This window comes from Synchiropus splendidus, chromosome 4 (genome assembly GCF_027744825.2).
Source record: "Synchiropus splendidus isolate RoL2022-P1 chromosome 4, RoL_Sspl_1.0, whole genome shotgun sequence".
Lineage (NCBI taxonomy): Eukaryota > Metazoa > Chordata > Actinopteri > Syngnathiformes > Callionymidae > Synchiropus > Synchiropus splendidus.
This window is the reverse complement of record NC_071337.1, coordinates 21,039,262-21,051,814: the sequence shown is the minus strand read 5'-3', so window position 1 is coordinate 21,051,814 and position 12,553 is coordinate 21,039,262. Positions and strand designations below refer to the sequence as shown.

The window sequence follows — 12,553 nt, the reverse complement described above, 5'->3', positions numbered from 1 at the left end:
GAAATAAAATACAAACCGTGTTAACCTTTTATCGCCGATCCTATTATTTTGATATCACACAGCCCCGAATAACAACTTTGAAAGCAACCGATCTGAAACCCACACGTTCATCTATATCGGCGTCTTTTAAAACACTAAGCTTCAAAATCTTTGACCTAGATAAAATGGGCAAATCATCAAAACAGACAGAGGCATCCAATTACTTTGTGCCAGCCGCATTAATAGCTGCAAACATTTAGAACGACATCATTAACGCATCCAAAATAACTGCAAACAGCTGGATTGCGATTTCAAGATCAACTTTCCTTCTTTTGTTTTGAGCACTTAGCGGATCCTCGGGGCGACTTGTCGGCACTAAAATAATCGCAGCCTAATTGGCTCGCTTAACTTCACAACAATTACGATGTAAACCAAACAAGGCAAACAGTGTAGACTTTTTCTCCTTTGTTGTACATGTTTAGAATATTTCCCAACGCCTGCTCGAGAAAAACAACAACTTCTAATTACAGTATTCTCTGGATGAGTTCTGGCCGAGGCATTAATAATACATCCAGCCCATTAGACAATCCGAAGACGTCTCCTTCATGAAAGTCCTTACAGCACTACAAAGTTTGGACAGCTCTGCTTTAACTACTTCAAAGTTGTGGACACAAATCAAACTGTTCGAGTAGGTGTGTTTTTAATGGGTTGAGCGGATAAAACCTTCATTGTTGTTACTGTTTAGAATACAGCAGAGGTGTGTGGTGGAGCTGTCAAACCAAATTAGTGCAAATATGGGTGACTAATCTAGCTTCATGATACAGTGTTTATTGTCTTGAGTCAAGATGAAAGATGCGGTTTCAATCGCCCCAGAGGAATAGCAGTGGACCACTTAGTGCAGATCAGTGCAATGAAACACAGAGAAGGACTAGAGAAAGCTCAGGTGTTTGTGAATACGCAGATGCAAGACAGATTGGTGAAGGATTTCCAGAAGAGGAGCTGAAAATGATATTTTAATCATCAATGAATCGGCGCAGTAGGGGATCAACCAAGCAGGAATAGCAAGGTCAGGGGAGGAGTCAGGCTATAGCACTGCCAGAGGCAGGATGAGTGGTTTTGTAGAGAAAGTCGAACCTGAAAGGTGGATGGACCAAACATTAAGTGTTTGTAAAGTGGTAAAATAGACAATCATCCTTAAAGAGCAACTCGGTGAACAAGAGGTTAGGAGAGCGTAGCCCACTGTGCATCAGTTCACAGATAGTGTAATTCAAGTTACTCAGTTCAGAGTTTCATATGATGTCATTATGATCTCAACACACGTAGTTGAAATCATCACTCTTATTTGGATTGATGAGAAAGTGGGGCTTTGGCTGTGGGTGATTTTTACCAACAAACGTGCAGGTATATGGCTTTTAACAGTGCAGTGACAACCTCCTGTTTCCTATGGGCAGCGTTTCTGATGATCGTACACAATGTACCGGCAAACACAATCTTCACAATGACAATTCTGCATCTCCCGATAAATTTGATAAACAAGCAGCTCACTCGTTGCATTGGACTTGCACTTGTGAACATGACGAGACCACGACGGGGCGCTGCGCTCTCCAGCTCTGCGGCGTTTGACAGTTGTGGAGAGTGTGGTGGACTTTGTTTCACGATCGTAGTTATAAACTTCTTTTTAATACAGGGAACCTTTGATAATGACACTAGTCGACTGAGTCTCTGGATCCGTGTTTATTTTATGAGATGGAGTGGTTCTCTTAGGTTCTCTGATGCGGTCGTCTGCCTTGTTTCATATCAACACATGCAGGTCTCCGGCTGTGGTGACACTGTGGTGAAAATAGTTGGATATTGGACCTCCGATCCGGTATTGGCGGTGGCGTCCTCTTCAGCGTCCCCATTAGGGTTCACTGATCGCGGACACACTCTCACAGGCAGCGCTAATGCTGCGACCCGGCGACCATCAACAAATTGTAAAGTGGTCAAAGTATTAGTGAAATCTTCAATAAGGCAATGAAAAACAACCATTTTAGGTGTGAGAATTGTGTGGCTGAGGAAAAGCTGGAAGCTGAAATATTCAGATGTTTCAACTCACAAATTGAGAAAAGCACCCGATGAGTAATCAGAATGGGATCAATAGGCATAGTATCTATGGTGCTAGACAATGCAGGATAAGGCCTGACTATTAAATGTATGAAGCCTTAAAGTTGCTTCCAGACGGGTCAGACGAAGGTTACAACTATTGCACCAGAACCCAGCTTCACTTGATGAAAAACACCAGAGAAGCAATTTTAACAATTAAATCTTGCCTCCATGCAATGCCAGGGAAAAAAAAAACAAAACACGGAGGCTGAGGGAAGAAAATAAATAAAAGAGACACAGAGCAGCACAAGACAAAACAACAACAATAAAGCCTCTTGTGATTCTATCTGCAAGTTTGCTTAATCAGACACAATGTGATTTGTCTGGAATTTCTTTTTTAAATAATTCCCTTTTCAATACAGCCTGGCTGACTATACGACGTGTTTTTCCACACACATACAAGCACAACCGACCCTCAATGAAAAAAAGCAGTTTAAAAAAAGGATCACTAATGAGGAGGAAGTGGAGATGGTGGTGCACATTTAGATATGTACCTTCATCTTAGAGTCAAAGACTGTTTTAATTTGTAAGCAAAGGCAGCACCCCAGCAATAAGATTTTAATTGATACACATAAATAATTCCTTGTGTATATTCGCGCTCCAGTCATATTTGGTGTTTATTTGACGATTTGAAATGAGTCATTATCAGGATTTGCGTGGGTGTTGAAGGTTTTATTTATTAATAAAGCTTTCTGCGTAATATCTTCTGATCCATTCCCAATTAATTATGTCAAAATCCACATCAAACCATAACCTAACGTTGAGCTTTGCCTCGCTTTCATTCCTCAGATCGCCGAGTGCTTCTGCAACAATAACAGCAAATGAGGAGTGAAAGTGAAAAAGACCATTTTCCTTTGTTCCCCAAATGGAGATAATAAACACTGTCTTAACATATGACAGTTTTTGATACAGGAAAAGACATTTAGGTTGATTTTTTTTTTCCCCTCACAGTTTTGATGCATTTGGATCTCTCTTTAGATTCAGTAGCAGTGCAGTATTATACGACACGACCGCTAGACACGAGTCCACTTGACATACATACATGCAGCCATCTTCAACCATGACAAACAAAAGAGCCATTTTGTTCCCTTTCCCTCCAAAGAACAGTCTGGAAGCACAAAACATAACACTGTATTTTCTTTTAATTCTAACCACTTATAAAAATAATAATAATAATAATAATAATGTGAATCCCAACTTTAAAATGAATTAAATACTAAACTACACAGGACAGGTCGAGTTCTACCTGTATTTGTGTAAAGCTAAAAAAACTAACCGTCTTTAAATCGTGGATCAGATGATCAAAGTCTGACAACCACATCGAACATATCCAATGCGACCCAAGTCTCTGTCACTCCTAATATAATTTGTGTATTTATTAAAAATATGTTTGAACGCGATTATTAGCGAAAGCCCCCCAGTCTCCATCCACTCAGCCTCAGAGCTGGTGACATGAAAAAGTACAGCTTCGGGTAACTCACAATTGAACGTTCCCTTAACCGCCAGCGTGTGTAGACGCATGCATCGTGGCTCGGCGCATGCACTGCTCACGTAAACCACACGAGCAAATTGTGTCTCAGGGGAGGAGCATGTCGAACGCTGGACCCAGTTCATTGTAAACAACTAATGAAGCCGTTTCAGTTGCGAGCGACCCATCACTTGTCAATGTTGAGGGGAGCCGCAACTAGGAGGCTGAAGAGCACTATGCGGTTCCCGAGGTGCGGATTGCCAACCGCTGGTTTATTGGGTGAAAAATGGTCAGTTTCAGCCGCATTTCAGCCATGTTAATATGTGATAGCGGTAGTCCAGTCTTGATTGAAGAAAATGCAAGATTTTTAGTCAGGTTTAGTTACAGAAGCTGTTCTCCATATTAACTTATACCCTGCTTCGTCATACAAGAGTGAAGCGTTGGGATGGGCGATAACTCATCGTAGACGATATACGACCAAACACAATCTCCACGATGACAATTCTGCATCTCACGATCAATTTGATAAACACGTGGCTCACTTGCTGCATGAACTTCACGAGACAGCGACGGTGCGACAGGCTCTCCATCTCTGCGGCATTTGACAGCCAACACTGGCGTGTGACAGTTGTGAAGAGTGCGGTGGACTTCACGATCGTAGTTTTCAACTTATTTTTAATACAGGGAACCTCTGATAATTACATTGGTTGACTCTGAGTCTCTTGATCAGTGTTCATTTTATTAGATAGAGTGGTGCTGATAGGTTTTCTGAGGCAGTTGTCTGCTTTGGTTCATATCAACACATGCAGGACTAGCGCCCCAGAGAAAAATAGTTGGATATTGGACGGACATCCGATCCGGTATTGGTGGCGGCATCAGTTAGGGACCATCAACAAATTCTAAAGCGGTCAAAGTATTAGTGAAATCTCCAATAAGGCGATGACAAACAACCATTTTAGGAGGAAAGAAATTGTGAAAAGGTTTTTCATCACACAAGACAAAGGACTGAGAGTTTGTATGATGATTTCGAGAATATAATATGACTAAATGATCATTTATTCACATGATTTCTAATATTTCTTCAATAATACCTAGGAAATGTGTCCGGACTGGTCCATAGTTACAGTCAACTGTTAAGAGACATGAGACACAGCAGACAGACGGCTCAATTTAACCCCTGAATAAAACTGGCAGAGCAGTCTGTCAGACGTGAAACATTGAATTTCTCATCTCTACACTTGGTTAACTATTATATTTAAACATAAACAAATAATGATGTTGGAGACAAACTCCACGAATGAGTTTCATCATAAAACAGTTTCAACACAGACTTACTGTGTCCAACACAAGGAATAGAATGGAAATGTATTTATTGTGATAATTATGTTATCACCAAACTAACAACATTTATTGTGATAACCTATTGTCCCTATTGCCCATCCCAAGTCAAGAGTGGCACTAAAAAAGTTAAGCTTGTGGAATGGTTATTCACAGCAATAATTAGAGAGACTAAGTTGGCACCTAACATGAGATAATGCAATACATGCAGATAAGGTGATGAGCACAGAGAGTGGGACTGACCAAATGAATATTGTGACATTGTACAGCTTTTCACACCCTGTGGGCAGAAATGTCAAGCATTGTGGACCGAAGAATAAAAGGTGCATCAACCAAAAAGTTTGTCATCACTGACAAAATGAAACCGCTATCAGCATGAAAATGGCTGAAGCGTCATAGCAACTAACAAATTACTCAATGCCAGTAAAAGTTGAGGCAACTAGTTATTCATGGCCATGACAAAAATCTATAAGGTCTAGACATTACCAAACAGGAAGCACTCAGAAGCAAAGGGGGACGTTTTCACACATTTTGAATTGACGATCATGAGCCGTCATCAGCAGGCGTGAATGTAAGTGCTCTGGTCATTTAGTCCTCACTAAATTATTAATACACTATCGTGATTCTTCTGTTAAAAAAAATAAATAAATAAAACCAGCATCATCCAATGCACTTACATGTTGCATGTTTTGTTTTCCACCTGTTGTGATGTTTCCACAGTTTTGTCACACATGATCACGTTTATTTTATATTCATATACATTCTATAACCCCATATTTTTAGTTATAACATTTTCAGTGTTTCACAACATTGTCTTTTTTTTTTGTTTATTTAACATGACTTGTGACTTTTACTCATGCTGGTTTAAGTTTTGAAAAACAAATACGTTGCATGAATTAATATCATTTCATAATGCATTGGCTTGAAAAACTGTATGCAGTTCAAGTATAGTGATTTATTAGAGATTAAAGCAAGAGTGCCATGACCAATTCAGTTCAAATATTTGAATGGGCCCCGAGCCAATCTGTTGAGGAGAGGGTTGGCCGCCAGATCAAATGGTTAAGAAGTGCTGGTTTAAATCATAGCAATGCACGTGAACGTTATCAGAGAACAGAAAACATATCCCACTTACTAGAAAGCTGTTGAAACTCTGGGTTGTCCGGGTTCGTGTTTGCAGCTAAATCCTGGAGGAAGTGCAAATACCTGCAAAATGAGGAAAAATGTGAGAAACCATAACTTTAGAAGATACGTGCAAAAGAAACAGGAATAAAAAGTGGAAAGGGGGTCATACGTTCTTGGTCTGACTGTCAAATGTTTCTCTGTAGGCGGGCAAGAAAGGAGTTTGATTTAAGCTGCTGTCTGAAGCAGATGAAGATCAGGTTTTGCTTTTGAAGACTCAATGATGGTGACAACCTCTGACAGAAACAGGTGTACTGTGCTCAGATAAAGTTCCACTCTAGACACAGTTTTCTAAGCTACAATTGCTGAGCAGGTAGCTAAGTGATGATGAATGCTAAGTGATTCATCTGACCTAAGGAACAGCAGTATCGATCACTAGTTTTTTTTTTTAGATATTTACTGTGATCCAGTTTGCTGCTGGGACTGATAGTATATCTAATGTACACTCAAACTATCTGATATTTCAGTGTTTCCATCTAATGTTGTCTTATATTGTGCATTTTTTTAAGCAAGAAATACTTTGTCTTGATTTTATATTTACCTTCACATAATTCAGCACTTTTAAATAACCAAATTTACTATGTCACAATACATTTCCCGACATTCATTCAACTCCCATGAGTCATCAAAAACATAAAAAACAAAAAGGTGAAATGTGTTAAATTATCAAAGTTAATTGATTGATAATAATTTATGTAAAATATGTACATTGTATATCACATATATATATATATATATATATATATATATATATATATTATCAAACCCCCAAAATTAATGAGACCGCCACTAAATTAAATGAAGAAAAAAAAAAAAAAATCAATCACCAATAAGACACATAATTCACAAAGCATCTTACAGCAATAGCTCAGAGCTTCACTGTTTTCACTGGGAAGATGTGACCTTGGTGCACATTGACAATGGACATTGATTTCCACTGTGTCTGTCTCAGCCGTGTCTTTGTGCAGTCTGGACATGTTGTAGCGACACAACGGTGCCATTGAGAGCAGCCATTAGCGAGTATCCCGGATCACCTGCAGCACACCAACAACACATCACCATTCCAGGTGTGAGTGGAAGGGATGCTCTCTCGATACCGGGAAGAGTGATCTCATGCCGTCTGTGTGCATGTCTAGCTAAAAACATCAGCTTGCATCCAGGAACAGGAGCTAATGATTACATTGGATAAAAAACAGTTTCCGTCTGTACATTACTTCCTGTACTTTGTATTTCTGTAATAAGATATTGCTAACATAATTCACATTTAGACATTTAGACGAAGCTCAATATGCAATAGACATTTGAAGGCAGGATTTTTTTCCTCAGCAAAGGGAGTGTAAAAAAATTGGTAAATGGCTCTTACTTAAATAGCGCTTTCCATGCTCATCCATCAACCACCCATTCACACACACATTCATACACTGACGGCAGTAGGCTGCGACGCAACGCGCCATCTGAACCATCAGGAGCAAGCCAGGGTTAAGTGTCTTGCTCAGGGACACAACGACACAAACACATCAGGGGCAGGGATCGAACCGGCCGTTCAGTGTCTCTCTGGAAGGTGAGTCTCACGACGAACGGGGCAAGTAGGAGAAACCATGTACAAACCTTGTGGAATGAGTCAGACCAATGACATTACGGTCATGAGTTGATTTTTCAAAACATTAAATGAGTAAATGAAACGTCAAATGGAGGTTTAGATGGCACTTTATATCAAATGAAGGTTTAGATAGCACTTTCTACCACGACCCAAATGATGGGATTTATGAAGCAGGTTATTTGCCTAGCATATGTTTTGCAAACGCCTTGTGAATGACTGACAAAATGGACTTGTTTATGTACAATTATGTACCACGGAAGATACATTTATTTATCGTAAAAAGACAAGATGCTTTTCACCCTCAAGGAGGGCTGCATCCTGGATCGCCGACGTGGACACGGTACATGTCAGCCAATCACGATGCGTTCATTGTCATATGCTTGTCCAGCGGTCTCCTTGACAAATGGCCTAAATCTTTCATTTGTAGTTTCATTCACCCATTAAAAAGTTTAGAAAAATAAATGCGACATCTCCAGCCAGACACAATCCCCAACCGGACACTGGTCAGACCAATGACATGTTTCCCATTGAGTCCGAAATCCAAAGGGTGACATTCTGACGCGAGGCCCGGAACACCATAATACTTTTAAGAATTCACAAGGCGTTCGTAACACATATGCTTGGCAAATAACCTGCTTGATAAATACCGTTGTTTGCTGATATAAATGTGGGTAATTGGTGGGGAAATGTTCTGCCTATGTTGTAACGTCAGCAAGAGAACACATTGCGAATGTATAGACTGGCAGAAGTGTGGTCAGTATGCACTCATGCTCACTCACACAGCCATTATGACCATTCATACGCATTCAGACAATACAAGATGTCTTGCTCAAGGACACTCCAACTGTGCCATGGAACAAACAATCCTCTGTTGAACTACTCGTACCACCAAAGCCACTGTAGCCCCAGTAAAGTGCTTCAACTCACTATCTTTAGGAAACTAAATTTAGAACATTCCAAAAAGTTATGAAGAAATACCAGCAACACAACAGGCATTTAGTTCCTGTTGACAAAACATTTCTGCCTCATTCAGTGCGCAACCATATTACAGGCACGCATAATATACCATCAAGTAAAACATTTTAATTTAAATCAAAACATGTTCAATAAAGGTGAAAAATATGCAATGAGGATTTTAAGTCCCAAAATCCCTTCACGTAACGTCAACTTTTTATACTAACTGTAAAGCTGTCAATTATCACCCTACATTGTCAACTTGAGACCCCATTACTGACCGATGACATGTTTCCTATTGAGTCTGAAATCCAAAGGGTGACATTCTTACGCGAGGCCCGGAACCCCATGATACTATTAAGAACCAGTTTGGCTACAAATGCGATATGACATTGTGTAAACAATGGCACCACGGAACACACCATACATTGACACACAATTCGTACAGAAAAATCCAATACAGACATTTCTAGTCTAATTTTGAGGCTACTAGCAGCTACCATTACATGGTGGGAAAACTGTTATGACCTTCCAGCACGTTCTCATTTCCTGAGTCTGTGTGGGAACAAGGAGGTGGAGGGCGCGGCTCTTGTACTCGATTACTGATTGGAAATGAGAGGAAAGCATAACAGGCTCCAATTAAGCCTCCTTCAATTAAGGCATACTTGAAAAGAGGAATAACATGACTTCTTTCTTTCTGTGTTTCATCTTGTAATAACAAATACATTACAGGCATTATTAGCCACTGGATGCCCTGCTTCTTATGAAGGAGCGGAGTGGAAAGTCTAATTACAGAAGCTGTGTAACGAAAAAGGGAGCGGTCTAATGAGCATTACTGAGGCACGTTTCTAATAATGTAAATGGAACTCGCTCGTTTAGCTGCCCTGCCACGCTCATTAGCCGCAAAGCAAAGAAAAGATAATGAGACAATAACTGAACAATATTTACACCAGCTCAGATGTTCTCATGAAGAATGCAGGCAGAGGCGGCGAAAGAACTGTGGCACAAGTTAATGTGGAGGGTTTTCTTCACACCCGCCAGTCGCCGACTTGTCAGCTCATGTGAGCGTTAGCGCAGATGCCAATGAGGAACAAGATGGACGACGTTACTGGCTAATTATTTTCTTCCCAGACATGCATAGGGAAGTAAAATGGGCACAGACACGCTTCATGGGTTAGTGAACATGCTGAGGGCTTTTGGGTAATTACTTTAATATCTTAAATGGACGGAAATGCACCTCCTTTAAAATGCTCTGTGCTAGAAACGTATGCAATTAAAATCTAATAGAAAGGGAATTGAGCATCGTCTTATCTGTCTTTAAAAGGGCGACAAAGAGGGAATTAAATGAGAACCTTTTTAAAGTGTTGCATCACTTCAGGAGAAAAGTTGGCTTAGTGTGGAAATTGGTGCTAAAGGAAAATATTGCATGAACTGTACAGGAAAATCGCAATGATTAGGTTCATCCACTTTTTTCACAAGGCCAACTCATCTTTTAAACAGGTTAAGTTTATAAATGCTAGGAATAGCGGCAGTAACCTCTCTACAGTCTTCAAAACGAAATGAATTCAAACGTTTGTGACACCATCACCACAGGATGTTTTGCTAATGCTTTTTGAGGCTCTTATCATTGCCAATAAACATGGAAACTAGGGACGTTATGACCGCAATAGTGAACAGTGAATTACAAGTATTCTGAAAGAAGCACATGAAACGGTTTTGAACACAAGAGCAGGCCATTCATTTTTGTATGACAAAATACATGCCACAGGTGGTGAATAAATTGGTGACCTAGATCACAAAATGAGTCATCTGGCATCAACATGGGAGAATTTCAGCAAGGTGAAAAGAATGTGGTGGCTGCAGCACTTAAGACATGCCAAACGATGTGATGTTCTATTTGAGATATGCATACAACATCACATATATTATATATATATACTAGGGATGCTCCGATCAGGATTTTTGCTGCCGATCACCGATACCGATCACATGGATTGACAATGACTTTGTAATCAAAATGATGAGACCTTCTCTGTAGATGATGTGAAAAAAATTACTTATTTTAATTTAGGAAACTTTTGATGATGACTCTGGCTGTATCAGTGCAATTAATTTTCTCATAGCTAAGCAAAGAGACAGCACCAGAACAAGGCATTGTGGTGCGCTGACATGACCAGTGATCCACTGATGAGATGTCTCCTTGACCTGTGACTGGGATACAAAGAGTCAACTGAAGCGCTGAGTTCACAAACAGACTTTCTGCGGAAGTAACTTTTACAGTTTAATACTCAAAGATACAAACAAGGAATCATGTTTTCTGCATCTCTCTGGGACAAACGTCCACCTGCAAACAGTCATTATGGGAGCAGGAAAATGTTAAAAGGAGCGTGGAGATAATTTTGACTTGCAATTGTACAATGTCATATGTCAAACGACAAAATAGTCAAGTCTGTGCAGTTGTAAGCCAGACAGTTATATGTTTTAAGGAAATATTTTTAAAATATTTATATTATATATTATATTTTTAATATGCTGTTTAAAAAAAACATCAATGTGGGTAATTGGTGGGGAAATGTTCTGTCTATGTTGTAACGTCAGCAAGAGAACACATTGCGAATGTATAGACTGGCAGAAGTGTGGTCAGTGTGCATTCACACTCACTCACACAGCCATTATGACCATTCATACGCATTCAGACAATACAAGATGTCTTGCCCAAGGACACTCCAACTGTGCCATGGAACAAACAATCCTCTGCTGAACTACTCATACCACCAAAGCCACTGTAGCCCCAGTAAAGTGCTTCAACTCACTATCTTTAGGAAACTAAATTTAGAACATTCCAAAAAGTTATGAACAAATAGCAGCAACACAACCGGCATTTAGTTCCTGTTGACAAAACATTTCTGCCTCATTCAGTGCGCAACCATATTACAGGCACGCATAATATACCATCAAGGAAAACATTTTTATTTAAATCAAAACATGTTCAATAAAGGTGAAAAATATGCAATGGGTATTTTAAGTCCCAAAATCCCTTCACATAACTTCAACTTTTTATACTAACTGTAAAGCTGTCAATTATCACCCAACATGGTCGAATAAAACACAAACTCAAACATACACACAGCTACACACTTTTCATTGCTTAGCAGGCACGATATTCACCCTGAGACCTTGGGAGTTGTAAAGCCTTTACATGGAGCGTGTGACCCCCTCGACAGGCTACCCACCACTGGGTCATTCTCTTGTTACACTAAATGGTCCTCAGCTCAGAGCAGATATATTCCAAGGCCTCCAATTGCTGCCATCTCAATGAAGGCTGAAACTCCATTATTGACATAAACACGAGCAATGCAGGCAGAGATGGCTGCTATTCACTGCCACAATCAACTTGAGACCCCATTACTGTCATAATAGTGAACTCAGAGGGGAGGATGCCGACGACTGCTCCAGCCGGCTCTGGTGAATGCCACTTAATAAAGGCGACGATTTTATTCGTCCCCTAGTAACAACATAAGTATCGGCGCTACAGGCCTTGCTCACCATCCATCATCCTTGAATGGTGATAAGTGACAACAATTTCCGTCTATTTCAAGCCACAGAACCGGACCAGAGGGAGAGGAGCCAGCCACGGATGATTATCCACCCATGCCACTTAAAATCATCATACAATTAATGACATCCCTGGAGTCTCCTCAGTTTCGCAGTGAACGACAGGCAAATCAATGATGATGATGATGGGGAGTGCATAGGAAATAAAGGAGGAGAGAGGCTGGGCAGGAGAGCAAAACGCTGTATCACGGTCGAATGCAGTGCTTGCAGTAGCCTGCCGCAAGATCCATGGTGCTTCTTTTTACAGTGGCAGATCAATAGGAAGCCAATTAAATTCA

General features: G+C 40.2%; 1 protein-coding gene across 5 annotated transcripts in view; it reads right to left on the bottom strand.

The window, feature by feature from the left end:
* Window positions 1-12,553, bottom strand: part of arhgef39 (Rho guanine nucleotide exchange factor (GEF) 39) — a 45,749-nt gene that overhangs the window by 18,534 nt on the left and 14,662 nt on the right. For all 5 annotated transcript variants that reach the window (XM_053862996.1, XM_053862997.1, XM_053862999.1 and 2 more), the window contains one exon: window positions 6,060-6,130. In XM_053862996.1, the coding sequence (XP_053718971.1) occupies window positions 6,060-6,130 (71 nt within the window). The remainder of the gene's footprint in view (window positions 1-6,059; window positions 6,131-12,553) is intronic.